The 26988-nt window shown below is 60.3% G+C and overlaps 9 protein-coding genes across 9 annotated transcripts; 2 read left to right on the top strand and 7 right to left on the bottom strand.

Moving 5' to 3' along the window:
* Positions 1 to 805: 805 nt before the first annotated feature.
* Positions 806 to 2479, top strand: DCS_04795 (wd and tetratricopeptide repeat protein; the record flags this gene model as incomplete). The annotated part of the gene is made up of 1 exon (XM_040802101.1): positions 806 to 2479. The coding sequence occupies one exon, from the start codon at positions 806 to 808 to the stop codon at positions 2477 to 2479; it is 1674 nt and encodes a 557-aa protein (XP_040657134.1).
* A 512-nt stretch (positions 2480 to 2991) lies between these two features.
* DCS_04794 (uncharacterized protein) lies at positions 2992 to 5144 on the bottom strand (the record flags this gene model as incomplete). The annotated part of the gene is made up of 2 exons (XM_040802100.1): positions 2992 to 4885; positions 4978 to 5144. 2 exons carry the CDS (start codon positions 5142 to 5144, stop codon positions 2992 to 2994), a joined length of 2061 nt encoding a protein of 686 aa, XP_040657133.1.
* A 781-nt stretch (positions 5145 to 5925) lies between these two features.
* DCS_04793 (uncharacterized protein) lies at positions 5926 to 6670 on the top strand (the record flags this gene model as incomplete). The annotated part of the gene is made up of 3 exons (XM_040802099.1): positions 5926 to 6013; positions 6120 to 6256; positions 6299 to 6670. The coding sequence occupies 3 exons, from the start codon at positions 5926 to 5928 to the stop codon at positions 6668 to 6670; spliced, it is 597 nt and encodes a 198-aa protein (XP_040657132.1).
* Positions 6671 to 6860: 190 nt separating this feature from the next.
* Positions 6861 to 8644, bottom strand: DCS_04792 (uncharacterized protein; the record flags this gene model as incomplete). Its single annotated transcript, XM_040802098.1, has 2 exons — positions 6861 to 8371; positions 8452 to 8644. 2 exons carry the CDS (start codon positions 8642 to 8644, stop codon positions 6861 to 6863), a joined length of 1704 nt encoding a protein of 567 aa, XP_040657131.1.
* An 888-nt stretch (positions 8645 to 9532) lies between these two features.
* On the bottom strand, positions 9533 to 11392 carry DCS_04791 (Major facilitator superfamily domain, general substrate transporter; the record flags this gene model as incomplete). The annotated part of the gene is made up of 3 exons (XM_040802097.1): positions 9533 to 9897; positions 9967 to 10647; positions 10729 to 11392. 3 exons carry the CDS (start codon positions 11390 to 11392, stop codon positions 9533 to 9535), a joined length of 1710 nt encoding a protein of 569 aa, XP_040657130.1.
* A 2285-nt stretch (positions 11393 to 13677) lies between these two features.
* On the bottom strand, positions 13678 to 15416 carry DCS_04790 (NOL1/NOP2/sun domain protein; the record flags this gene model as incomplete). The annotated part of the gene is made up of 2 exons (XM_040802096.1): positions 13678 to 15114; positions 15216 to 15416. 2 exons carry the CDS (start codon positions 15414 to 15416, stop codon positions 13678 to 13680), a joined length of 1638 nt encoding a protein of 545 aa, XP_040657129.1.
* A 716-nt stretch (positions 15417 to 16132) lies between these two features.
* DCS_04789 (WSC domain protein) lies at positions 16133 to 18070 on the bottom strand (the record flags this gene model as incomplete). The annotated part of the gene is made up of 1 exon (XM_040802095.1): positions 16133 to 18070. The coding sequence occupies one exon, from the start codon at positions 18068 to 18070 to the stop codon at positions 16133 to 16135; it is 1938 nt and encodes a 645-aa protein (XP_040657128.1).
* A 4307-nt stretch (positions 18071 to 22377) lies between these two features.
* On the bottom strand, positions 22378 to 23883 carry DCS_04788 (RYP2-like protein; the record flags this gene model as incomplete). Its single annotated transcript, XM_040802094.1, has 1 exon — positions 22378 to 23883. The coding sequence occupies one exon, from the start codon at positions 23881 to 23883 to the stop codon at positions 22378 to 22380; it is 1506 nt and encodes a 501-aa protein (XP_040657127.1).
* Positions 23884 to 24217: 334 nt separating this feature from the next.
* DCS_04787 (uncharacterized protein) lies at positions 24218 to 25936 on the bottom strand (the record flags this gene model as incomplete). Its single annotated transcript, XM_040802093.1, has 3 exons — positions 24218 to 25013; positions 25474 to 25763; positions 25805 to 25936. The coding sequence occupies 3 exons, from the start codon at positions 25934 to 25936 to the stop codon at positions 24218 to 24220; spliced, it is 1218 nt and encodes a 405-aa protein (XP_040657126.1).
* Between the last annotated feature and the right edge of the window lie 1052 nt (positions 25937 to 26988).

Raw genomic sequence — 26988 nt, 5'->3', positions numbered from 1 at the left:
TACCCATATTCTTGTACGCTCACGTGATGGGGCATGAACAGCTGCTTGGTTGATGGAGTCATCGCCACGTCCCCCACGCCCGTTTTCTCCCATCGTGCCACCAGCCGTCCCCGGCGACGCACGACAACCACACGCCATTGCGGTGAACTTCTCGCCCTCTACTGGACGTCCTAGCAAGATGTAACGGTCACCTTGCTCTCCGTCGTCGAGCTGTGCTGGGCTTCAGGCATGCAGGCATGCGGGTCGGGACGGCAATCGACAATGCCCTGCGGCACCATTGCCAACATCGAGTGGTGGGAAGTAAGTGGAGCGCCTACAGGGACCCAACCTCCAACCTCTAAAGTGGAAAAAAAAAGGTTGGTCTGTCATCGGCGGCGTCCTTGATCGAGCCGTCGCTTCGGTCAACCATCTCTTCCTCCCAACCGATTGCATCACTCGCCTGCCTTGCCGGCACTAGACTGTATCGCTTCGGCAGGGACGCGACACTCACGGCGACTCCAAGGATACCATCACCCACCACTGGCAGGGTACCGGCAAGTTTTGCCTAGACCAACGCTGGATAGCGACTTGGAGGTCGCAACAACCTCACCGGGCTCGACGTCCCGCGACACGTCTCCCTCGTCAAGTTCTGCTCATCGCCTGGTTGCCAATCGTTCGTTTCCCCCTACTTCAGACTGAAGGCAGGAGACGGGCTAGCGGTCCTTGTCCGAACGAGCTGTCGCTCGTAGCAACTTCTCTCCAGCGGGTTCCCGCTCCCACGGGACACCAGCATCCAGCCTCCTCTGCCGTTCGTCACACCACTACCATGGACCGGAACGAACGCCTGGAGCGGTTGCTCGAGCGCCGGTCTCAACTGACCCGTGGCCTCGTGGGCCTTCCCTACGATCTGATTCTTTATCTCGAGCGTGCCGTCGTTCACTCGGACCTGGGGTACCCCGATCTTGCCGCCGGCGATGCCTACCGCGCGCTTCTCCTGGCCGACGAGGTCGTCAATGAGGGTTTCGAATATCACGAACAGGCTCTAGAGTGCCTCATGATGCACTCGGTCGTTCCGATGCCCAACGTCCTGGCCTCTAGCGGCCCGACAAACGACTCGTCGGGCGACAACAGCGGCGGCGATCCGAGCCATGACGAGGACCGTGCCCGGACCTTGGCCACGACGGCCTCGATTCGAGCCTACCAAATCCTTTCCCTAAGCCTTTTGCGTTGCGGTTGCCTGCAAAGCGCTGCCAACTTTTGCGACAGAGGCCTACAGATTGCTCCCAAGAACCAGGAGCTACTCCGGACGAGGGAACATGTGCGGACGGCGGGCAGTCAAAAACTAGGCCGTAGCGATTTCGTGAACAACCAACTTCCCGACTATGGATTGGTCCGTCGAGAAATCTACCCCTGGAACGACCATGAGCCGGACCGCTTCGCTCCGACCGTGCTCGAGGCCCTCAACGAACGGTTCAAGCAGCTGGCCCCGAAATGTGCCATCCAAGCGGCAACGTTGCCCGTGCTTCTCGAGGGCGCCGGCGAGACGGATCGTGGCGACATCGTCTCCACCTGCCAACAGCTGGGCGTCTTTGCCCGGGAGGACATCGCCCCTGGCGAGACCGTCCTCAGCGAGTTCACACTCCTGACGGCCAATAACCGGCTCAAGGATCCGATCTGCGATGCCTGTGGCTCAGACCTGCCGCCTCTTGGCGGGGAGAGCGAGGCTGTCAACTGTGACGAGTGTTATGACACTGTCTTTTGCAGCCAGCACTGTCACGACGAAGCCATGGAACGATATCACCCTGCCGTGTGTGAGAAGGATGTCGACACCATTGCCAAGGACCCCGACGCCGTCGAGGCCGACGAGACGCTCTACCTTTTGCTCTTGGCCCGCGTCTTAGCATTGGCCGCCCACCAGGAATCACATCCCCTTGACCTTGACGAGGTCAACTTCATCTGGGGCGACTTTGTATCGGCCGGCCCCGGCGAAAGCAACCTTTCGCCCGCCGCTGGCCCGCCGCCCGAGTGGACCTTGCCGTTCTCCTTCAAGTACAACATCGAGACGCCGCTCCATGTGCTCGAAAAGATGGACGTGGACATTTACGCTCAGCTGGCCGAGTATGACGTTTGGGTTCTCAACACCTTGTATGCCAAGTTCCGCGGGACGGCCTCGGCACGCAAGAACCCACGCGATGGCCGACCGGACGTGGCGGCCGTGCATCCCTTCTGGTGTCTCGCAAACCACGATTGCGACCCCGGTGTCACCTGGGACTGGGGGGGGCGAATGGTTCTCCGCGCGAGAGAGGAGCGCGTCGTGGGCAACCGGCCGGGAGGCATCAAGCGAGGAGAGGAAATCCTAAACCACTACTGCGACGTTTCGCTCCCGGTCCAGCAACGACGAGAGTGGGCACGGGGCAGCCTTGGAGGGTGGTGCATGTGCCAAAGATGTCGGACCGAGGCTGCCGCGACGGGCGAAGAGCTGGCCGCCGACGAAACGTGAACGCGCCCACCGCCACTCTCACTGGCGCCTCGGCACAGGCACGGTCGCCGGCTACCATCGACGTGGTAGTCGTAGCGATGACAAGGGATGGAGTAGAAGCGGGACACTTGGTCTCCCCCTCCCCTCGGGGATCAACCGCACTACATCAAGGATACACGCCTTGTCATGTATTGGAAACGACCAATGCCACGCTTGGCTGGCGCAAAGGCGTGCATCTACGACTCGAACCTTCACGCAAGAGCATACGAATGATGCATATGATGGAATCCATAGCATGGCATGCTACGTTGAATTATATTAGAATATCTTGAGCCACTCACTCGTTGGGTATAGCATGTGTGCTCGTTGAGTTTGAGGAGAGAAACCGGACGACTCTTGTTGCTTTACACATGTGGTATAATTAGTCGAGTCCCTAGTGTCGAGAGGGCAAGAAAACTGTCCATCAGGTCTCTCTCGTGGTGGAAGGGAGCCCTGTTGGTACGTTGCCTGCCCTCAACTACCTGTCAGTTCTCTCACCTACCAGGCTCCGGCAACGGACGCGGCCCAACAATCTGCCTTCGTCCGGCGCCGATACCCTGGCCGCCTTTATTCTGGCTGTCGCCGCCTGTGAAGCCGGCCCACTGGCCAACGTCCCAGCGACCGCCCATGCCGCCACCGATGCCGTCGACGCCACTGCCCGACCGGGTCGCCTTGGCCGTCTCCTTCTGGGCCTCCTCCCACTCTTGCTGACGCTGGCGCTCCATCTCCATTTCGCGCTCGAGGAGGGACTTGGAGGCCCAGCCGCCAGCTTTCGTCGCGGCCTGGTCCTGCACGCGGCGGCGGTCCTCTGCGTCGCGCTCTTGGGTGGCCCCGAGCTCCCACGCGTACGTCGTGTGAGGCGGAGGCTGCGACGGCGGCGCGTGGCCGGCGAGGTGGCGATCTGTCCGGTTCGGCTGCTTCGCGGGAGGGGCTGCGTACGTTTTCGGATCTGGGAGGGGACGGCTGCTTCCCGTGTTAGGAGATCGTTCCTTGAAGGCCGCCGTGGGATCGGGGAGCGGCTTGGAGGAGGCCAAAGGAGAGACCGCTTCGGGCTCCGGCGTGTCCTCCAACTGTTGCTGCTGGTGCTGGCTCCAGGCTGTTTTCAGGACTTCGCGCTCATCACCCCTCGACCACGACTCGTATCGAGCTGGTTCCCGGCCCGAGCCCTGAGGGCCGCTGGCAGCTGGTGGTGCCGGCTCCACAGGCGCCGTCGAGGCCGCTGGTGCTCCAGGCGATGCGACGGCCGGTCGGTGACTCCCCGACCTTGCCTTGGGCGGCGTGATCTCGCTGACAGGCTTGCCGCCACCTGAGAAGCGCTCTTGTCTCTCTCGCTCATACTCTGCCTCCCGCTGCCTCGCCTGTTCCAGCTCCCTCTCGAGCTCCTTGATCCGACTGCTCTGGCTGCCGCCGGCGTCTGCTTGCTCAGCCTGGTACTGGCTGAGGAACTGGCCCCGCAACCTGTTGTCGCCCTTGCTTCTTGCTTGTCGTCTCTCCTCCTCGAGTCGGTCCTCGGCATCTTGTTCTTCCTGCCGCCGCTTCTGCTCGGCCAGTTTCCACTGCCGCTCTTGCTCTTCCCATTGCCGCTTCTCCTCCTCCGCCTTCCTCCGTTCCTCTGCCCGCTGCCTTTCCGTCTCTTCCTGCCACCTGCGCTCCTCTTCCTTCTTGGCCTCCTCCTCCTCCGCTAATCGTCGCTTCTCGTCTTCCTCGGCCTGCAGCCGCTGCGCCTCTTCCTCCTCTCTGCGGCGACGCTCCTTGTCGGCCAGGCTGGGGACCTCGGGGCCGGCCGTCGTGATTTGTCTCCGGCCTCCGAATGCGATGCCTAGGTTGCCCTGGCTGGCGCCGCCCAAGTAGCCGTACTGAGCAATGTTCCAGGCCGGCGACGTGGCGCCTTCCTGCTCACGCTTGCTCCACGAAGTCACGTTGCCTGGAGAGCTTCCGCCCGGTGCCGCATTTGCGTGTCCCTTGGTCGGGCTCAATCGTCCGGTCGAGTCACCGGTTCGATGCGGCGCGATTGATCGGGCGCCTGCGTGTGCGGAGGAGCTGTTGCTTGTGATGGAGGTGCCCCTGTCGCGGAGTCGGGTTGGGGACTTGGGACCGCTTCGTTCCGGGCTCATCGCGCCGATGCGTGTCTTGGGCCCAATGGCGGAGGGGAAGCGGTTGGGTCGAAGGGCGTTGGCCGCCCTGCTGAATGCGCCGAGGCACTGCAGAACCTGGGCGGGATCCTTTTGCTCGTATAGGTCGACGGTAAGGAAGGTGTCGTGCTGCTGGAGGTTGAAAGGCGGGGCCTGGCAAGCGCGGAGGAAGTGAGAGATGTTTTCCATCTGCACGAATGGCATTGGCGACTTCTTGAACTTTATGCCCGGGGGAGGGACGGCCATGTTTATGAGTCTAGGCCCGCGATGGCAGCATGTCAGTTGCCGGCTAGGAGATGAAGCGGACGACCGAGACCGATGGACTGGGTCAATTAGTCATTTGCTTACCGGCACAGCGCAACGCCGTCTTTGAGTCCGTCGAGGAGGTCCGAACCAGAGAGTTTCTCGCCAAGAATGGACTCGATCCATCCCTGTGCCTCTCTGGCCGCCGCGGGCGTGTATTTATCGAGGCGCATCTTGCGCAGGTCCTTGTCCAAGGACGTCACAGAAGCCATGGCGAGCCGCGCGTTCAGGTTTCGGATGTCGGTCGGAGAGCGAACGTGGGAGGGAGCGAAGTAAGCGCAGAGAAAGCTTCAGCGTTCTTGCTTCGCTTCACTGACAAAGAGGGGCAAATCAGTGGGTGGGTGGTGAATGCCGTCACAAGGCGAGAAGAAGAAGAAAGTATGCTCGTGCGTCGGCGGCGTTGGAATGCTGTTGTAGGGGGCGATCACTGGCTTGGTATTTGACACATAGCAGAGGGAAAGGAAAAAAAAAAGGTAGAAAGTCAAGGGTCCTGCCGTCGGTCTGATTGAAGGCGCCGGGTCGAAAATATCGTCACGGGGAAAGAGGATGAGTGGTAGATTTTGGTACTCGGATGATGAAGGAGTCAGATGGTGAAGCCTGTCAGCCGTCCGAATTGTGCTCCGTCGGTCTCATCACCGTATTTGTTGTCAAGGAAATGCGGGACGGAAATGGGGGGTTGCTGGGTTGCTATCGCGTCGCGGGGCGCGGGGCTCAAACGGCTTGTGGCTGGTGCAGGACGTCTGTGTGGCGAGGGCGGTGGCGGTGGCTTGTGGCGCAGCAGCGACCAGAACTTCCTTGCATTCCCATCCTCCCGGGGTTCGTTCGGTATCTAGCTTGAGCCAACATCTCGACGATGCTCCGTCATCATTGAACTCACAAACGCCGTCCACGAGGAACACTCGGTCGGTCGTCGCCTTCGTCCTCATTCTCTTCCTCTTCCAAACCAAACCAATACGTTTCGGTTCGGCGCATGGAACCCCCATCACCGAGTCCATGTCCATGAAGCAGGTAGGGCCAATTGCGCGTGCATGGTTCAAGTGGAAGGCCCTCCGTCTACCATGGCGGAAGCGTTTCTTTGTAGGTACGTCGATGCCAGCGATTCCGGTTGCCTCACTTGATTTATTTCCTCCTCCTCGTCGACGAGGGCGGTGGTCCTCCCAACGCGGCTCACGCTCCTCTCTCCGCAGGCTCTGATCTTCGCGGCAACACCTACTGGGAGTTTCGGCTGACGAGCCGCGCTGCCGTCGACACGGCGACCTCGCACAGCGAACGCTGGCGTCGCATCGTCCACTACCCGCGCTCGACTCACTACTCGGACGTCGTGGTAAGCCCGCTCTGGCACCAGTGGCTGCGGTACACGCGACAGGAGCCGCCCTCGCTCGAGGAACAGCGCGCCGACGTGGTGCGCCAGGAGCGCGTAAAAGTGCTCGCCGCCGAAGCCGACGCTCGCTGGGAGGCCAAGCCCCGCGTCATGGAGGATCCTGGCGCAAGAGCAGCGCTGTCGACAGCAGACGGAACGGCCACACATCGAAGCGGACCGAACGAAGGCGAGGTCGAAGGCGAGGTCGAAGGCGAGGACCAGCCGGAGGGTCAGCGAGAAGGTTGGCCCGAGCACCGGCCAAAGGACCAACGAGCCGCTGGCAAAGATGACCCGTGGGCCAGGGCGAGGAGAGCTGAGGGGCCGAGCGAGAACTGGAAGCCGGCGGCTTGGAGTCCGGCACCGGCCAAAAAGCGGTAATTATCTTGCCGCTCATTGTCGGCCGTGTTTGCATCCGGTCATCTACTCTACCGCATGCGAAACCCAAAACATGGTCGCGTGATGCCTTCATTTCATCGTTACGACAGTCGTCAAACTGCCTTCATTCTCCATCTCGTTTCCATTTCGTAGTCTCGCCCCCCCCAAGTCGGCTGCAACAACGAAGATTGTGTCAACCCGTGGTGGCCTTCAGTGCCTCCAGAAAGACGGCGATTCTCCGGCCAGAGTTGGTCAGGATATCCTGAGCGATAATGTCGGCCGTGTCGGCCACCCGCATCTTGCCCGTCCTCTTCTTCCTCGCCTTGGCCTCCCTCGCCCGCGTTCCCTCGCTCGCGGCTTCGGCGAAGCTGTCGGTGTATTCCAACATGTCGCACGACCACAGCAGCTGCATCGCACTCTCCACTAGCAGCGACAACTTGGCGTTGTCCTCGAGCCCGACCGTATTCGCCGGCAAGGCAATGTAGCAGTGCTCCAGCATCGGCATGGTCAGGCTGCCGACGGCGTCCCCTTCCGGGTCCACCTTTCTCGGACTCTTGAAGCTAGAGGGTAGCAGTAGATGGAACAGCTCCTTGATGAGTGTGACGCGCGTTTCGGGAAGCAGCGAGTTGTCCCTCGGGCTCACGAAGAGCGAGAACAAGGGCAGCGGGAGCACCTTGGAGGCGGCCGCGAAGCTCTCGTACAGTTGGTTAAGCTCCGACCGCTTGCGGAGGGCAAAGGTGGCAGCGGAGAGCAGGGCGAAGAATCGCAGCCGTAGAGTAACCGATTCGGCGAGGCCGGGGTTCGAGCACACGAACGAGGCCTCCTTCCGAGCATCCAGCGGCTTCTGCGGCGTCGGCGGTTCCGAGACGCCCGAGGAGATGGAGTCGTCGTCAAAGTAGTCGCCGAACTTGTCGTTCTCCACGTCCAGCACCAGATCTCGTTTGCGCTTCCGCGTCGTCTTCTTGAGCCCTCTGTGCTCCTTCTCGAACACCTCCGGAAAGGAAGATGACGACGGCGATTCGCCATCGGCAAAGAGCGCCTTCAGAATGCGCTTGAAGCCCGCCTGTCGGTTTTCTTGCTGGTCCATGTACATGACTATCATGGATTCCTGCCGCGACGACCGAGGCTGGCGCTTGGGCCCATCCTCAACGCCAAAGGCTTCGAGGTCGATCCTCTCCCTCTCGTTCCAGTCGGCCTCGAGGACGTCGAGCATGTACTCCAGCCAGAGGCGCCAGTACCGCCAACGATGGGGATGCAGCGTCGCCGTGTTGAACGCCCAGCCCACCGTGGACCACAGGTCGCGGCCGCGGGTCCACAGGCTCGCCTCGTTGGCCATCCGGCCACGTAACCTATCGTGATCGCGGTCGTCGGCATCCGACATGTCGCTGTCACTGCCGTGTCCGGCGTCGGCATGCCGCCGCCCCGCCCACCGCGGCGTTGAGCCGTACTGGAACGCGGCCCGGAAGCCGGCGTTGATGGGCCCGGCCAAGGCCAGGAGGTTGCGCAGGTACCCGAGGGCAAGGGAAGAGATGTCGAGATGCTCCGGCTTGTCGGCTCGTGTCGTGTGCGTCGGGTGGACGATGAGGGTGCTGAGCAAGGCGAGGTGGCTCGGCGGCGGCGCCAGCGCTGGTTTGCAACGGCCACCGGGTGCTCGCGAAACGCCCGTGCCGAGGACGCTGCTGAGCAGGTTGATGGCGCACATATCTGCCCATGCTCCGTTAGCCCACGTCCTTCTCCTTCGTCGTTGCCTCGTCGTAGGCCCGCAACATCTGAATCCGACCTACAAAGCTGTTCCTCGAGGAAAATCTGGCAGTGCTCCTTCAGCTCCCGCGGGAGCTGACGGGTCGCGCGGTACGGGCAGGATGCGTCCTGAACGGGGCTGCTCGCCGTCGTCGACTCATGCTGCGCGTCCGAGTCGTTGGCGGTGTAGAACGAAACCGGTGTCGAGATGGCGCTGGGGAGCGAGTCCATGACCATGGCAAGGTCTCGATCACGGCCGAGTGCCCAAGCTATGGGCAGACTAGTGCAGGCAGGCCTAGGGACGGGTGGTCTGCTTCAACGCGATGGGGGATGTTGAATGGGTAGCTGGCGATGGATGCTATGTGATTTGGGCGTGTCGTGTCGGCGAGAATACTCGTAAAGTCGACGCGCCGTATTCCGTACACGTAATTAATGTAATACTTGCTTAACTTTAATGAGAAGTGGGGTTGGCGACAACACAGTGTCAGAAGACAGTGTGCATGGGTTTCCATACCGTACGTCCCCTATCGCCTCTGCCGTTCATGCGAGGACACAGCTCAACAGACCATATCCAAGTGACATTGGTGTGTTCGGATGAGATGGGTGAATATTTTTCAGATACTACGTGTACTCCTTTCATCCGTGACACTTGACTAGCTCTTCTTGCGATTGCAGCACGTATGAAAGCCTGTCCCTCGCAGACATCAAGTGATGCCCCTGCAAATGAACACACATCAGGCGGTCGAATGTGATGGGGAAAGCCTAAGCCTGATGGCTGGGCCGGCTTCATTTTGGAGAGCAGACGGCACGTTTTCATGGAGCGATGGGTGTTCTGAGCATACATCTAGTACTCGGACGGTGCCAATAGCCTTTCATTAACCATATCATTTCGTTTCCCATGCCGACTCTGTCCTCGACCAGGGCAACGAGATGCAAATACTCAAACGACATACTCTACTGCTGTCTATCTATTATGCTCTTTTCTAGGTCGGAACGCTGCAATATGCCTCGTAATCAAATAATCAAAATGGCAAAAAGAAAAAAAAAGCCGCGGAATGCTGAATGAAGTGATGCCCTGTTCCAAACGCCTGGAAGATGCGGACGAGAAGCGGATCAGCCATCCATTCAGGCGGACTCTCGCGTCTTCGACCGCGTCATGGTCATTGCTCTGCTGTGACGCCTCTCCATCTCCGCCTCGTCGGCCTCGACGATGGCCTCGTCTTCGGTGATTTCGACGTGCTTGGCACGCATGACCGCGAGCACCTGGGCGGCCTCGGTGGCGAACTTGCACTTCATGCGAATGGCGGCGCCGTACCTGTAGAAGAGGAAGGGGAACGGCACGCACGCGAGGGCGAGAAAGGCCGGGATAGAGCTCGCCCAGTGGATGCCCAGGTCTCTGTACATGTACGTGGTGAAGAGCGGGAAGGCGGCGCCGAAGAGAGAGCGCAGCACCGAGTTGGCGGCGAGGACGGAGGCGGCGAAGATGACATCTGGTGCGGACGGCCGTCAGCAACGATTCTCGCGGCGGCCGGCATGGGCCTGGAAGGAAGACAACTCACAAGAGTCGATGAGATAATTCATCAACGACAGAAAGACGAGGACGATGCCGGAAGCGAAGAAGGCGGAACCGACGATGGGAACGATCCAGTGGATTTCCCGGCCGTTGGTCCAGGCAAACCAGAACAGGCCGACGGGAATCAGGATGGATCCGAGGATGGCGGGGGGGAGCCGGGCCTCGGGGGGCGCCATGCCGCCGGCCTTGGCCGCGACTCTCTGATAGCGCCTGTTGTCGAAGATGGTGCCGATGGTGGTGAGCATCATGCCGACGGCGATGCCCATGAAGGCGAGGCCTCCGACTCCGGGCTTCCACCCCCTACCCTGCTGGAAAACGATGGGGAAGGCGGCGAAGCAGAGGTAAAGGGTGCCGTAGATGATGGCCATGTAGATGGACGTCAGGAGCACGATGGGCTCCCGGAAGAGGAGGATCCACGGGCGGGACAGGCCGATGCGGAACTGGCTGCCGACGCTCTTCGGTTCGTGGTTGGCGTCGAGCTTTGAGATGTACACCTTGCCCGTCTTCTCCGACAGGGCGGCGGCACGCTTCCGGAGAAGGACGGGCGCGTAGGTTTCGGGGTAGACGAGAGAGTTGACGATCCAGAGGACGCCGGTGAAGATGGCCATGAGACCCTCGACCCAGCGCCAACCCTTGGCCTCGCCGAGGAAGCCGCCTGCGATGGGGCCTGCGGCGGACAAAGAAAGACGAGGTCAGCAGGGAAACAAGACGGGGGGGACCGGGGGGGGGGGTTGAATTCGCTGCGTACCGAGAGCCGGGCCGAGGAAGGGTGCCATGGCGAAGATGCTCGTAGCGATGCCTCGCTCGTTGGCCGAGAACATGTCGGCGATGACACCGCCGGCGTTGGTCAGAGGTGACGATCCGAAGGCGCCGGCGAAGAAGCGGAGTACGATGAGGGCAGGCATGCTCGGGGCGGCGGCAGCGGCGGCGTTGAAGGCCGTCAGGGCCAGATAGGTGAAGAAGAAGAGGTGCTGGCGGCCGTAGAGCTCCGACAGGGGAGCCCAGATGAGGGGCCCGACGGCAAATCCGAGGACGAACATGGAGACGCCGAGGATGACGACCTCGGTGGAGACGTGAAAGTCGCGCATGATCTCGACAACGCCACCCGAGTAGGCGGAGCTCGCAAAGGAAACGGCGAGGGTCGACAGGGCGGCGATGATGGTGATGGACCATTTCATGCGTCTCGAGAACGTCGTCGGGTTGCGGGCATCGTCGGGCAGGAAGTCGACGAGATAGGGCGATTCGAGGGTGCCATTGCCGAAGTAGGTGTGCTGAAGGACTCGGTCATCGACGCCTGCTTGATCCAGCAGCACACTCCAATGCGACGTCCTGGTTGACGTCGGTTGCTGCGACTCGACATCGCGGTCCGTGGCCTTGGACCAAGACGATGCCGACGAGGAGGCGGCCGTCATGGCGGTATGGGACGACGATGGGAGGGGCCGTCGAGCAGCAAAGAGCAGAGACGAGTCGAACGACGAGCCAGGTGTCGACGTCAATGGATAGCTTCTCCAAGGAGCGTCTACCTATCGGGGATGGAGGATGCCTTTTTTCGAAGCACAAGCTATCGATGAGCAGAAAACGAAGCAATGGCATATAGGGGAAGTAGAATGTTGAAGATGAGGGGAGATGTTCGACGTGGACGAAAGGGGAGGGAGGGCCATGGTTATGCATGCAATGCATCGGAGGTAAGGCATGGTTGCGTAGTAATCAGTCCCACGGTGTCGGAACGGAGGCTTGAAAGGTAAAGTCCGCGGCAGCGCGGTGGTGAAAGCATGTAAGTACTTGCATGTACAGAGTACTCCGCACAGTACCTCGTCCTCGTACGGCAATTTTGTTGGTGCGCATGTACTGTAGATGTATGTTGTACGACCATCATACGGAGCACGGAGTAATACTTACAGAATGCCGCACCTTGGACGGGACGCCATATCACCGCGTTATTTCCGTCATGGCCGCCCGTCCCGTCTGTCCGACCCGCCCGCTAGCGAGCGAGCCAGCCACAGCTCATTCGCTGGGAAGCCGGCCGGCAGGTTCACGGCGGGGCCCCGGACTTTACGGTGTTTCCGCGCACCGTGAGCCGTGGGCGGACATCGGTTTCGCGGCGCGTACGAGTAATGGCAACGTGCCCATACAATTACCTGCGCCGTCGTCGTGTGTGCCACGGATCATGATTGATTTCCTGTAGCAGCCGGCGTCGCATGGGAGATGCGTAGGGTCCCTGCGCGTGGTGAAGGGGATTTCAGCTCTCCGCTCGCCAGGGTCGGCCGTTGAGCATGCCACAGAGGTGCGGCGACGGCGGAACGAAAAAGAGGAGTCGCATGCACATTCTCCCGATGACCAAGCACCATCGTAGATTCGTACTTGGATGATCAATCGGAAGGAATAGAAGGAACGGGTATGTGTTCAAGAACGGGGCTTCAATGACGTGTACCTCATAATACGTGTGCTATACGCATGGAGCAGGGAATGCACAAGTACAGGTACCAGAACGTACATGTAAGTAGGCGTAGGCACAGGTACTGCTACTTGCAGTACTGCCTCGGCTCCCCCACCAACGGTCAAGGCGTACCCACCCAACCCAGGACAGGACGAGAGGGACGGACTTTACGCAACAAGACGGCTTTTATCTGCGTCGTCGATGCCGCTTTTCCGGCCACCACCCACACAATCGGCCGTCACTCTGACCATGAGTGGCTCCTCGCAGCCCATGTCCGGCTCCAATCCTCCTACGGACTGCCGCTGCCGCCGTCGGTCGGAGACTCGGGGTGGCCCGGCGGGTGAGTAGAAGAACGGACCGCCGCGCGCGTCCGTTTTACCTGCACTAGCATTCGGTGCGTACCTGTGTGCACCATGCCTACGAAGAATTGCAACTCGTTGCCGGTGCCTGCGATGTACTTGTACATGCAGTTCCCTACAATGTACGGAGTACAGAGACTTACTTGCCTGCTTGCACCCCGTCCTCCGTGGTCAGTCTCCGATTCCATCTTCAACAGTAGCCCGATTTGCCGTTGTACTCATGTGACTCCGAGCATTTCGTACAGGCTGGGCACCTGGGTATCTACCCACGAAATATCTAGTAGGTGCCTATTGTACCTAAGTGCCTACCTTGGTAACAAGGTACCGCTGAATTGCTCGGCGTCAAAGCATGACTGGGACGCATCGTACTGCACTCGAGGTACACGCGTGTAGTGCCCATTTACTTACCAGGTAGCTACTAGGTACAGTGCAGATATGGTGGGTTCAGTGCAGACATGGTGGGTTCAGTACTAAAGGTACGGAGGACGGAGTGCCATCTATCGCATTGCCGCCCATGTACCAGTACTTGCATATGCTTCTAGAAGCTTGCTGACACCGTGCGTCACCGTGCATGTACCCGTGCGAGGGCATGTGCTTAGTACTTAAGTACAGTTACAGTTACAGGTACACTTGCATCGCCAACAGCGCATCCCAGTGCTTGTTGTAGGTGTTCAAACCTAACCCACAACGGATACGTGTATGTTGGTGCCGTCCCGAGGCATTTCGTCCTCTTTTGCATGACCTGAATACCCAGAGAGCATCGGCATCATGGACATGCACAAGAAGACAAAGGACAAGAAGAATAAAAGAGCAAATAAAGTGCTGCAAAGTCGCCTCCTCTCGTCGTTGATGCAGTTTTTATTACTACGCTGAAGACTGGGGTGACTGCACACGTGCAATGCTAATCCGAGAATCCCTTCCACTCGTCGTCGTCCTCATGGTCGTCGTCGTCGTCGTCGTCGTCGTCGTCTTGTATTCCTTGCACTCCTCCGCCATTCAGTTCCATAGGCATCTCTTCCCTTCTCCGCCCTTCTCCCGCCGCGACTGCCAAGGCGTCGTCCCGGACAAAGGGCGCGACGAAGAAGCCCATGACGCCCAGTCCGTCGTCCTTGTAGGATCGGATGCACCCGTCTGCGATGGCTTTGTCCCCCCCGCAGGCATCCAAGAGGCCTCGCACTGGCCAATTCTTCATGCCGTCTACTTGCCTCTCTCTTCGCAACACGCGCCATCCCCTTTTCATGGCCACCTCGGACCGCAGCACGGCCATGACAACCTGCTCATTCTCCACCGCGTGGACCGAGCACGTCGAGTACGTGATTTTTCTCGCCGCGGGGAACTCGAACGCGTGCAGCAAGAGGCTGACCTGGAATTCGCTCAACGTCACGAGTCGCTTCTCCAGCACCGCATCCGAGCTCATGACCGTCTCGATTCCGTCGTCGTCCCGGACGACGCGTAGCTCCGAGTCTTCGGCACCTGCGCCGGCGGCCGTCACCGTGTGACGGTGGGAAGCCTTCGGGTTCGGTGCCGGAAGATGCAGCTCCGGCATCGAGTCCCTGCCCACGATGCCGCTTCCCGAGCAGCTTGGGTCGAGGAGCAGGGCGCCCACATTCTTGAACCTGTCCGAGTGCGGGTCGGCGTTCAGAAAGTCTTCTCCCGCGCCGATCTGCGTCATCGACTTGGAGCCGGCAAGGGTAACCATCTTGTCCAGCGTCTCGGCTCTCTTGCCGTCTTTTTCAAACGCATAGATTGTCTGCGGCCGCGATGCCGATGCCGCACCGTGGCCTCGCAGGATGGACGCCAGGTGCGTCGTCTTGTTGCCCGGAGCGGCGCACGCGTCAATCACGTCGCCATCGTCCGGGCCCGGATCGAGCAGGTAGGCCGGGAAGCACGAGGCCTTGTCCTGCAGAATAATCTTGCCCGACGTGTAGGCTTCCGTGGCCGTCAGGTCGAACCCCCGCGTGACGGCGACGAGGTTGGGGACGTGCGGGTCCATGTAGAGATGCCTGTCGGCCTTGGTCACGACGTCCTGGATTCGCGACGCTCGTGAGTAGCCGGCAAAGGTCGTCTCGAGCTGCTCCTCGACGCTGCTCCTGAGTCCGTTGATGCGCACCCATCGCGGGTAGTTGGCCTCCTCGCCGGCGGCTGCCTTGTTCATCTCGAGCTTCAGAGCGCGCAGCGACGGAGACTTGCGCCGCAGCCTCGCCCGCGTGAGCTCCGACGACAGGCGACCTTTGTACTTTTCAATGCACACGCGCAGCCCATGCGCCTTGGGCAGGGCGATGCCGCCCTTGGCGAGGAGCAGGTCGTGCACCAGCAGCAGCGACAGAGCCGGCGTAAGCTGCGCGACGCCCAACAGCCGTGGTCAGCCCCACGAATCGGCGCACCGAAAGGAGTGCGGCAACGTCGACAGCCCGCCTTTGGTTCCGTCATCTCACTCACCTTGCGCTCGAGCTTGAGCAGGTCGGCACCTTGGATGACTTCCGTGAGGACAGGGCTCCATTTGCTCGTCTCCAGCACCAAAGCGTACAGCTGGTTCGGTGGCGATCGGAACTTGCTATTTTTGAATATCCGAGACTTGAGACTCCCACCCTGTGATGGTGACGACGTCAAGATGTCCGCCGCTTCATGGTAAAGGGACATGGCCGAACATGCGCTCTCCGCTTTTCGTCATGAAAAGGCCGGATGAAGCTGCCATGGGGCGGAAAAGAGCCCTCGACGGCGACTGCGGCATGAAATTGTCGTTTCCGTTCCACTAACACCACCCACACCAGACGTGGGCAATAATTAGCCGTCGTTCAGCCGACTTACACCTTCTACTGTATTATTAATACTTACTTACCAGTACGGAGTAAGTACCAGTATTATTACTGCTAGGCTTGTCATCTCTACACCCACATCCATCACGCAATCGCTCGGTTGGTAAAGGAAATCGTCAGGCCATTCATGTCATCTTATTTCGGTTGCAATATGTACTCGTACGGACAATCCCAATGGGTGCCAGTAAAAACAAAAAAGGAACAAAATTCGGTGGGCGAACAATGAGGCAGACGTGCGATTGGCACACGCGTGGAATCGAAAAAAAGAGCAGGCCAGCGTCGTACCCAAAAAAAAAAAAAAAAAAAAAACCAGGGCATGTATGTGGATGAAAGGCTGTCCGAACCCGACGGACCTTTTCTTTGCACCCATGCAGGCACCGGCTGTTGTCAGGTGGTATCCACGATCCATTCCTCCACGGGAACAACTGCCGTCGAAGCGCTCTCTCCCCGGGACAAGCCACTCGGAGACAAACATTCACTCACCAGGCTCCCCCCCCCCCCCCAATCTCCTTCCAAAAGCCAGACGGCGCGGGTGATCGGTCACTGCGGGTTCCCGAGGCGGTGGCGTTTGATGTGGTTCATCATGTGTCGACGACCCTTGGCGGGCTCCATCGTTGCCTCGGGCATGTCCTGCTCCACCGTCTCCGTCTTCCAGGCGATGACAACCTCATCCCTGCACGGTGTAGTTCCGGACGACGCAGCTTCCACGTGGGATGACAGCGGCTGCGAAGGAGATGCCGCCATCTTGGCGGGCAATGCGACCTGGTTGTCGGCGTCATGGTGCGTCGATGAGGCGGCCGGCGAGTTTCGACCTCCCTCCCTCCGGCCAGCCGTGCTGCTCACCTTTGGCTGCGTGCCGGCTTCATCCAAAGGAGGCTGAATATCGCCCCCGCCATAGGCCCAACCGGTAAGGGGGTTTTTCCCCGGCAGGGCATCCAGGACGCCATCGACCTTTTCGTCGGTCGCCGGCTTCGTGGTGCAGCCTTCGTCCTTGTTCAGGCCATGAAACAAACCGGGGCACTTGTCCATGCCTGCGGTGCCGACGTCGCAAGTGTCGATGATGTGCTGCAGCAGCTTCTCGTCCCAGCCGGCCATGAAGTCGCCATGGAGACTGTAGCCGGTCGCGTCGCCGTTGGAGAGGACGAACGGCTGCTTACCCGTTCCGGCCTGCCAGCGGTCCTTGAAAGCGGGCGTGTTCCAGTAGACCTCGAGGAAGAGGTGGGGAAGATGCACGTGGCCCTTGGGGCAGTCCATCTTGCCGCCACCCGCCTCGGACGGGAAGACGGTATTCTTCTTGTACGCCGTCAAGCCGGCCTCCGGGTCGTAGCAGGAGGGAAAGTGGATGTCGGCACGGAGGGGGGAGGCGAAACCGTCGCATTCCATGCTGGGGAAGCCGACGCCCTCTCCTTTGTTTATGGGGTCGCCCATGCCGGCCATCTTGCCGTCCGAACCGGCCGGCCAGGACGGCGGTTCGAAGTTGTTGTTCAGACGGGGACATGTCCACCTGACAGGGTTGACGGTGAGGTTGGCCTGGGCACCTCCGGCCGGTGGCGTGCGAGAGTTGACGTCGCCGCTGACCATGGCGAGGCCGAGCGGAAAGGCTTTGATGTCGTCGTTGGTGGGCTCGAAGAAGTAGTAGGCGTTGGCGTAGAAGATGTCGACATCCTCGAACCGGCCCGTCTTGGGGTCCTTGAAGTAGAGGGAGGGGAACCAGTAGTTGCTGTTGTCGCCCTTGATCATGGCGGTGCTGCAGTTCGACCTGACAAGGTCCCCGCCGGTCGAGCCGAGGGCGAAACCGCTACCGCCCAGGACGCTGTGGACGTGGGGAGAGACTTGGCCGGGGTTGACGATGGGGTCCATCCGGCCCTTGGTGAGCTGCTTGTTGTTGAAGCGGAGGACGGCAAAGGTACGGCGGTCCTTGGCAGCCGAGGCGGCGCCGGCGAGGAGGAGGGTGGCGGCGTGAGCCAACTTCATGGTGGCGGAAATCAGCGGCGTACGAGAAGCGACAGCTTTCTTTCGTCCCTTCCGGCCACGATCGGATGAGAGAATGGGCAGCACTTTCGGCGGTGGTCGGGGGGGCGGGGGAGAGACGGGAAGATGAAGAAACGTTTCGATGGCGGACCAGCTGGCAGGGTAGGGCGTGACCAGACGCCTCGTTGAATCGGCAACAGGTGAAGGAAAGGACTGGCAGCGGCACTCGCGACGGCAGGCAGAGAAGGGTAGCGATGAAGGAAGGCTGAAGCTGTGCAGGCGGTGACAAATGAAGAGGAGGGTCGAGACGACGGCAGGCGACGTGATATAAGGCACTCGCGCGTGCTCACACCTGGGCACACCACAGAAGGGCCAACGAACAAGAGGCCCTGGACGGGGGGGGTGGCGTGCGTGCGTACTGGTGTTGGACGCATGCGCATCGTGACCACGGGAGACGAAGATGAGCACGGCATCCATCCATGTCCAGTCCAGCCCAGTGCCGTCCATGTCTATCGTTCGGTCGGCGTTATGAAGGGCCCAGACCGCATGCGGAGAGGGTGCATGGAGCACCTGTACGACCGTGAGCGCTGCACAGTGCCTTCATGGGTGAGCAGATGGCAAGGCTGCCCACGACTCCGCAAGGCACGAACCGCCGCCGCCAGCGGCACTGGAAACGGCCGTCATCAACCGATGCAGGGAAAATTGCTGTTCCTGCATTTGCCTTTTGCCCGCTGGCTCTCATTGGCCGACGTCGGCGCGCTGACGTCGGCTTGGTGCGACGAGGTGCGGTGAAGGTGCAATGAAAAGCGCGGCCAGTCGTGCGCAGGACGACGGATGAAACATGGTTGCCGGCAGGGGTCTCGGACCGTCTACTGGTCGGCCATTGACGCGAATCAACGGGAGGAAAAGGCTCTCGCCAACGAACGAGGGCTTGGTGAATTGCCAACAGGCAAAGTGCAAGCGGCAAAAAGCACCGGCCCTCTGCCCTCCCCCCCCCCGGTCCTTTATCTTGCCATCACTTCGACATTCGCCAGCCGAGGCAGAATAGCGCCGGGCCGGTATGATTAGCACCGATCAACTCATTCGGTGCCAGAGTTGCTTCCTCGTGGCATCATCGTGCCGCTGGCATCTGCAGCCGATTCGTGCCGGATGCGTGCTCGTATCGTCACCATCAACTGGTTGCGTCCTTTTCTCGCCGCTGCTTCTCTTCAGCAAGGGGAGGCAACCATGCACACCTACAAGCACATACCTCGGTACTTGTCGGTGCAAGCGAGCACAGTGTCCTCCATGGGTGTACAGTACAGTAGACGACAAAGGATGAACCTCGAGGGGATCAAGCGCCGCCGAGTACGTGTACGCGACTAATGGTTTGGTGGAGAGCACTCAGTACTCGTGGCCCCGTCGTACAGTTGGGGGGAGCCACCTGATTCTCCTGCGCCCACGGTTGCACAAGCGCAGGTACGCGTGCTCGTGCACCCACCCTGTGCTATTCTTCCTGCTTCCACGACATTCTGTAATACTCGCTGCCAGTCGCACAGTACACCGGCAAGACGTACGGCACGCGTACCATGAGGCGTAATGCTGTCCTGTACTTGCATGCACTGCTACTACCTGCACCTGCTACTCCAAACCACCATCTAGCATGCATGTGCGAGTAGGAGTATCTGTCCGTATTGATGCACCGCGCTCAGTACTCGGGATTACGGAGTTAATTAGCTGCGTTATGGGAGTGCACATCGTTTCTGCGCGTGCAAGGAAATACTGTAATGTACTCCCTAGGTGCAGTCGTACTGTGCATTATGTACGAAGTAGTCGGCGGTGAGTCCAGTGAAAGGCGACCCACGATCGCCGATTGTGAAACACGCTAGCGCACGGGAGCCAGGCGAGCGCCACAGCCGAACGATGAGTGCCCAAGTACGGAGTACTGGGTAAGTCCACCCGTTGTACATGTACAGGCTACGGAGTGCAGCACAAGCACTTGATGAATACTGAACATAGCTACGGAGTATTAGTCCTTAGCTGGTGTAAGTGTACATGTACTTACATACTTACAACCACTACTCCGTAGGTACCTACAACTATACTTGTGCAGCTACGCTGGTCAAGTGCAACTGCTGTACACCCACACCCACATGTGTGTGTGCCTACCTCAGTGCTTAGATGAAGGAAGCAGGTGAATACTTACTACGTTTTAATACCTACTTGTGGGTAGTAAATTGCAATATTAGTGGGGTGGCAAAAGTGTCGATTCACTTGTCGCAGTACTCCGTAACGCTGCCATAATTGAATCATCACTTTTGTCCAGTGGCTGTGCTCACTGGCGGGGGTGTGCATCATGGGGAACTTCCCAGCAAGCGTCCTTGGCGCCCTCAGACTCTCGTTTCCTGTACGGAGAAATGACAGGCCAACACAATCAGGAGACCCGCCGAGGGCCAGAAGCAGGACGTCCGAGTTCTCAACCTTGCGAGCACGCACGGGTGCGAGAGTACATTGTTGACGAGGGCCGACACGAAGGGCGGTCAAGCAGGTACGCCGTTGATCAGCACGGCTGCTGGCTTCCTGGTACGTCGTGAAATTATCATTTCCGTCGCTGCCTTGACATGGCATCGAATCGCCATGGTGCTGGACACGTGCAGGTACTCATACACTCATACAGAGCATGGCAGGCTGCGCGTGCAAGATCGAGTCGTCCGAATCTCGTACGATTCTCATCTCCTCGGGCCTACAACGACTCGGTCGAGACGCATCTGGACGCATGCATGCGGCAATTCAACAACTGTCCTGTAATTACTCGTTCAGGCCGAACTGGAGCTGCCTTTGCTTGTCCCGAAAACCAACGACTCTCACTTGGCTCTGAGAAGCGATGATGGAAAGAAGGACGTGTCCCTCCGACGCACGTGTCTCTCACCACCGAGCCGAGCGTACGGCAAGAACCGTCGCGAGCCTGCATCTGCCATTGTTTGGAGGTACGGATACGACGTAGCAGGGACCCATACCTCGTAGATGCCTGCATGCACACCTAGGAGTCTAGGACCCAGTGACTTTCCCGTCGGCAGCATACTTACTTATGCTCGTACTGGGTGCAGGACGCTACGCTGCGGTACGGTGCCACTGATCCTCGTGCACGCCATCAGAGGATGCCGAGAATGGAGGACGCGTCATCCATCACCCATCGGTACGCCTTGGTACTACGCCAGCATTCGTCCTCGGAGCCAGCAAAGTGTCGTTCGTACACCTAGGCATGCTTATCTACTGTACTTTGAATACAGGGATGCACGGCCACTGGTCAGCTCCGCCTGCAAAGAGAGCCAGCTTGGGTTTGCGCGGGGGGCGGTGGGGGGCCTAATGTATGTGGTGTTGCTATCATATTGCACAATGCCGACGCTTGAACCTGAATGGACCAGCGAACAAGAATCAATCCGTCGAAATTGCTGCATGTGCACCGCACCAACCCTACCGAGAGACGAGGGCGAGTCAAAGACAACAAATACGAGAAAAATTAACTCTACGGAGTACGGAGTACTACGGGAGTGATTACAATGTCCTGACACATGGCCCCTTTTGCCCTTCCTCCACCACCTGCCAGAGTTGGGGCAAATACGCTGGTAATGAAATTAGTCCGTCGTACGTGTAGTGTACAGACGGCCACGCCCCTCACCGAACCCATGCGTTTTCCCCCTCTGCATTCATTCTTCCGCTCGCCATGCCGAACGCGTCCTCCCTCGCCCGTTGGATCCTTCCATCTCATCTTCTCACCTCGTCGATTGTCTCTCACGCATGGTCGACCAGCCTCGCCGTATCTCGACGTTGCTGCCGGTGCGAAGCGGGAGTGCATCCCACGCCATGGTAGGTTTTCGTCGTCGGTGCCGATGCTCATTCTTTCGGCAGAACAGGTGTCGCTACCATCGTCATCCGAAACAGCCTGCTCTACAGTACTCCGTACGGAGTACTCCTATCCGTATTTTCACGGCTGGCACCTGCAGCCACGGCGCGGGATCCCGACCAAACGAAAAAGAGTTGACCTTTCGCCCAGTTTGTTCAATCCATGCTCCTTCACAGGCGACGCGCCATCGTAGTCGCACGACATGCCCTTCGTAGATCGGTCATTTCTCAGCGGCATCCGGGAGCGGCTGGCGCTGGTCGTGCAGGACGCGGCGGAAGGTGGAAACGAGGACGGACTACATTCCATTCGGTTTGCTCGTGCTTCTCGTTTTCATGGCGACATCGTCGACGGCCAAGTTCACACCATCGTCGGCACGACGTGGCAAACCGTTCCCGAGTCTGGTTACAAAGGCGTACGGCCTGAACACGGGCAGCCGGGAACGTGGACAAGGCAGGCACCGCTGAGCAGAGAGCATGATTCCGTCGCGCAGATGCTCCGTGGCTTTCAACTACAAGTAGAGCGCCCTCCGAATGTTGGGTGGTGGGGTCCTCGCCCGGGACGGTAGCCTCCCAGCGCTCGACTGCGACGAAATCGTGGTCAAGCAAAAACCCTAGGCCGACGAGGCAGTAGTAGTATTCAGGATCCTTCTTTCTTCCGGCGCCGAGGCAAGACGCTCGGGAACAGGAAAATCATAAAAACAGCGCCTGGGATAGATGTCTCCCTTGTGCAAGACAGACGATGCAACGTAGCGCCCACGGACGAGATGCGGGCACCCCCGCCTCTTTCATTATTCCACGCCATCGTTTGGCGTCGTATCTTGTTCATCTAGACCACCGGACCAGACCAGGCCGCCCCAACGCCCATTCCGCGGCGGGAAATCATTATTCGTCACCAAGTCACTGGACGTCACCCTCGCCGGATGACCCGTCGCTCAGTCCCCCAGTATGCGTCGTTTCCGCTGGCCCTGCGTCGTTTCCCCGTCGTCGTCGTCCATGTCGGAGACGTCGTCTTGGCTCCGAGCGTTCTTGGCCCTTTCGTTGCCCTTCTTGATGGAGATGATGCAGCCTTGCTCCTTGAGCTTCTTGGCCAAGCTGCTGCTGGCAACCATGCCCGGAAACTCCTTGGCGCTGTAGACGTGAAAGACGTCGCTCGTAATCTCGGTGAGCATGGGAAAGTGACGGATGACGCCCGCCCGCAAAGGATCGATCATGATGAGGGTAAACTTGAGACGGAAGGAACCGGGCGTGCGGCACGACAGGTCCGAGAAGCAGAAGAAGCATCCCTCCTCGCCGTGCTCGTCCTGGCCGACGAAGGGGGTGCCGACGAGGGAGCCCATGAGCCGGCGCTGGTGCTGGTACTCTTCCGGCATGAAGGACGCGTCGCGCGTTCCCGTCTCGTCGCATATGGAGCAGTTCATGACGTAGCTCTCGAAGCGCAGGTACGACCGGATCTCCTCCTCCGTCATGTGCGGGCTTTCGACGATGAGCTGGACGATGGGAGGCGGGTCGATGACGCGCCTGTCCCTGTCGCCGAAGCCGCAGGCACGCGCCGCCTTCGGCTGTTGCCGCAGCGTCAAGCGAAACTTGATGTCGCTCAGGGCTTGCGCCCGGCCGGCGCCGACGAGGTTCGGCATTCCCGGTATGGGCGACCAATCGGCCGGCTGTCGACTGCTGGCGGGCGCTTTCGGGGGCGGATGCGGCTGCTGCCCTTGGTTCGGCGGCGGCGGCGGAGGGGGAGCGGATGACGATGATGATGATGTCTGCGGCCGGCCAGGTCGTTCGTCCAGCGACGGCAGGTCGGTTCTGGAAGCGGTCCTATCTCGGCGTGACGGCGTCCGGACGTCGGGACGTGGTGACGTCGTTGGTGGCCGTCCTTGAAACAAGCGTGCGTCGTGGGGGCCGCTGAATCCAGCGCCGGCGGCGGCAGGCGGGGGGATGTAGGCCCCTTGGAGGCCGTGCGAGGGGGTGTGGCCGCCGTGCTGGGATGCCACGTCCCGGCCTTGACCGGCAAAGGCAGCGTTGGCGTTCTGGGGTGGAAAGGAGGGACGACGGGCTCCGTGAGGCGAGGCGCTGGCGCTCGGTCGATGCTGAAGCTGAGGCGTCGACGGCGACGGCGAGGGGGGTTGAGGAGGCAGGGCGATGGGGGCGCCGGTGATGAGGCTCCCCGGAGAAGGCAGTCGAGGGCCAGGGGAGGGGCCAGGCTGGCTCGGGTCGGCGGGATGAGGGTGGTGCGAGCCGTGCGGAGGATGGTGGTACTGGTACTGGCGGTGGCGGTGGTCGGGGGCCCATTCGTTGTTGTAGGGAAGTGACATGGCCTCGAAGCCCGCCTGCGCACGAGGCTCGATCTTGATGGCCGAGGAAGACATGGGAGATGGGATCCTGGGCGCTTGGCTGCTGGCATTTATCATGTGCGGACGGCGCCCTGAATGGGAAGACATGGTCAGTGCTGTCGCCTGCCGAGCGTGCGGTAGGTGAACAGGGCGAGCACGAGACGGTCAGAGTACCCTTGGGCGAGGACTTCCATCTGAACGGAGCAATTCCGCTGCATGGGCACTCCGCAAATATAGCATCGGTGTTGGGCACGGGAGCGGGGGGACGGCACCGGGGGAGGATGCCAAGGGCGAGCACGGGGACGGGGACGGGGATGGGGATGGGATGCGGTGGATAGTTGGGGATGTGGATGAGGTGCTGTGCTGGGGAGTCGAGTCGAACGGAGGCCGTTCGTGAGCGTCGGGGCCGTGGCGGTGTCTGGTCTCGTCTTTACCTTGCAGGTCAACTCGAAGCCAGCGACGCCGTCGGATGGGCAGGTCGGCGACGGTTACGGTGGGCGGCCCAAGACTGGCAGGGCGGCACCGGGTGTAGCGGTCGACGGCCTCTGAGAAATTCTGGCTTCGACGGCAGAGCTCGGGGGGGGTTCGAATATCGAAAAACAAAGGAAGCAAGCTCGGCAGTCAGAGGCGGTCCAGATGTCTGAGATGCCCCGGTTGCGATACGAGCGCGACGGTCCAGCTTCGGGCAGGCCAGTCCGAAGTCGGGCGGGCGAGTGGTGACGGGGCTCTTCGTGACAGTCAGAGAGACGATGACGATGACGATGACGATGACGGAGAGGCGGACAGCGCGAGAGCGGACGGGCACATCCCTTGCGCCTCGGTCGACGCTGGCGGAACGAGATGGGCAGAGGCAATGCTCGGCGTCGTCCTGCTCGGATCCTCCGTCGTCCGCACGGGCAACTGGACGACTAGGGCGGACGGCAGGGCTGGAGCGAGGATCGTGCCAAGGGCCGACGAGTGGACGATCACTCCCTCGAAAAACCGTCGACTGAGCTGGACGGTTGGGGCCCGGGGTTGAGGCGCGCCACGTTTCTCGGTCCCGGCCACCGGGCGCCTGGCAAAGCAAAGGAAATGGCCGGGGGAGGGAGGGGAAGGGGGGAGGGGAGACGGACGGAAGAGAAGTCGGGGCCGAAGAAGGGCGGCACGTTCGGCCGCAGGCGACGGACGGAGTGGTCGGGGCGGACAGGTCGGAGGAGGCACCGAGGGACGACGTCTCTGCGCGGCGGGCGCTGCGACGGCTGCCTTGTTATTGTTCAGCGTCGTCGACGATGCTGGCGAAGCCTGCTTCCCGACCCCAACAGAGCAAGCAAGTACTGTACTTGCTTGTACATGAGTAATCGAGTGTGTGGAAAGTCTGGGGCCGTCCGGAGCACGTAACAAGAAATATATGACTGATCTCATTCACCCAACTCCTCTGGCGGCAGACCCCTGTCCACAGTCCAGCGGCCTCCCGCTGTGGGTGTGTGGACTTGCTGTGGTCCGGTCCTGTGGAAGATCCCGACGCGTGAGCAGAACAGGACGAGCAAGGCAACCAACCGAACAGGTAGGACCAGCCACGCGGGTGGGCGAGGGTGAATATCTGCTCACGTCCTTGGCCGGGCTCGAACGGGTGACCGGCTCTCGGTCTCGTTCTGCTGGGCACCCACCCCCCTTCTTGATTGACTTTTTCGGAATCCATCCACCGTCCGCACCACCCACCCAAGGTTCATGAGGTCCATGTGCCGGCGGCCAGCACTCGTGCCGGGTACCGTGGGCGCATCGTAGCATGTCCCACTACGAAGCAGGTCGAGCTGTATGGTTGAACGTCGGTCCGACACGACATGACACGACACGACACGACACAAGACGGATTCGGCGTCGCCTGCCTTTGAGTGTGAGCGCATCCTCGCGCGCGTCCAGACGGATGCTGCGTATACTCCGTAATTGCATCGAACAGAGTAATTCTGTACGAGTATGCTCATGAGCATCTCCGACGAGTCCTGCGCTGCCTGTAGGTGCAAGTAAGTACTTACCAACAGACAGCACTAACCTTGTACCAAGGTATGGCTGGCCGCCGACTGCAGGCCGCCATCCCCACAGGCGAACGAGCCCGACTCATTCGAATGTTTATGCGCAGGTGTACCGTAAAAATGGACTCCTCCTCGTCCGAAGGGGTCCGCATGTGTACAAGTGCCCATGCTCGCAGTGCGTGTACCGCACCGTGCCAGTGCTCGTTCCGTGCTCGTCCGTGTATATGCACTCCCTTCGTCTCGAGTCCTCGCCTGAAATCATCGCGTCGGCGGGTCGCCGTCGGTCCGCCTGACGTCGACATGAGAGCTCTCCGTGCTAGTACGCCGAGGAAACCGACGACGGCCGGAGGCAGAAGAGTTATGCCGACAGCATCGCCGACAGCATCAGCAGGCCATTGAGGTACCGACGGACAGAGGCTCGCGCGTGAACCGTGACCGAAACCCGTCGCTCAGGCTGCCTGCCTGCCTGCCGTTCCGGAGGGGATATGCAACGCGTGGCTGCATGCTAAACTGAACCATCAGGCCGTCCTGTGTCTCCAACGTGGCCGGCGCCGATGTCGTTTGCTTGCTTTTTTTCCCTTTCGGATTTTGTCCAGGCTGTCACGGCACCCTGCAGCGCTGCGTCACATCCGCTCTCGGCCCCATGCCAGTCCCATCCCCTTCCCTTGCCATTCCCATGCCGTCCCGTCCCCGTCGTCATCTCTGTTCGTCCGAAGAGGATGGTCAACCGTCGGTGCGGTGCGAGCATCCGCCAGAGCCTGCCACGACCACCTGGCCGCCAGGGATGCCGCATCAGGCAGAGTCGATGGCTGCAGACTGCAGGTTGCCGTCCAAGCGGCGGTGGTGCGAGCCTTCGCGTTGGTGCGGTCCACATTCGAGTACAAGTACGTCCATGTCCCCACGCTGGCACCGGCTTTCCGTGCTTTTCGAGGCTTTTCGAGGCTTTCGGGGCTGATGGCTGATGGCTGATGGCCCAGTCAGCAACGGGGCCGATCGTTTCTAGTCGCTGCGACGTGCTGACTAGGAGGCAAGGATAGAGAGACGTGTCTCAGAAAGTCAGTCCAGTTTTGCTCGGCAGGGCGGCGGTACGTCGAGCTGGGCCAGTGTTGGTTGCGCCTTATCATTCGCTTCCTTGCTTGCACTCCAAGGCGTATTACTTGCGGTTTGCTCTCGCTCGCCCCTGCTCGTTTAGGGCCATTGCCAA

This window comes from Drechmeria coniospora, chromosome 02 (assembly GCF_001625195.1).
Source record: "Drechmeria coniospora strain ARSEF 6962 chromosome 02, whole genome shotgun sequence".
NCBI classification, from domain to species: Eukaryota; Fungi; Ascomycota; class Sordariomycetes; order Hypocreales; family Ophiocordycipitaceae; genus Drechmeria; species Drechmeria coniospora.
This window is presented reverse-complemented; position numbering and strand designations above follow the sequence as displayed.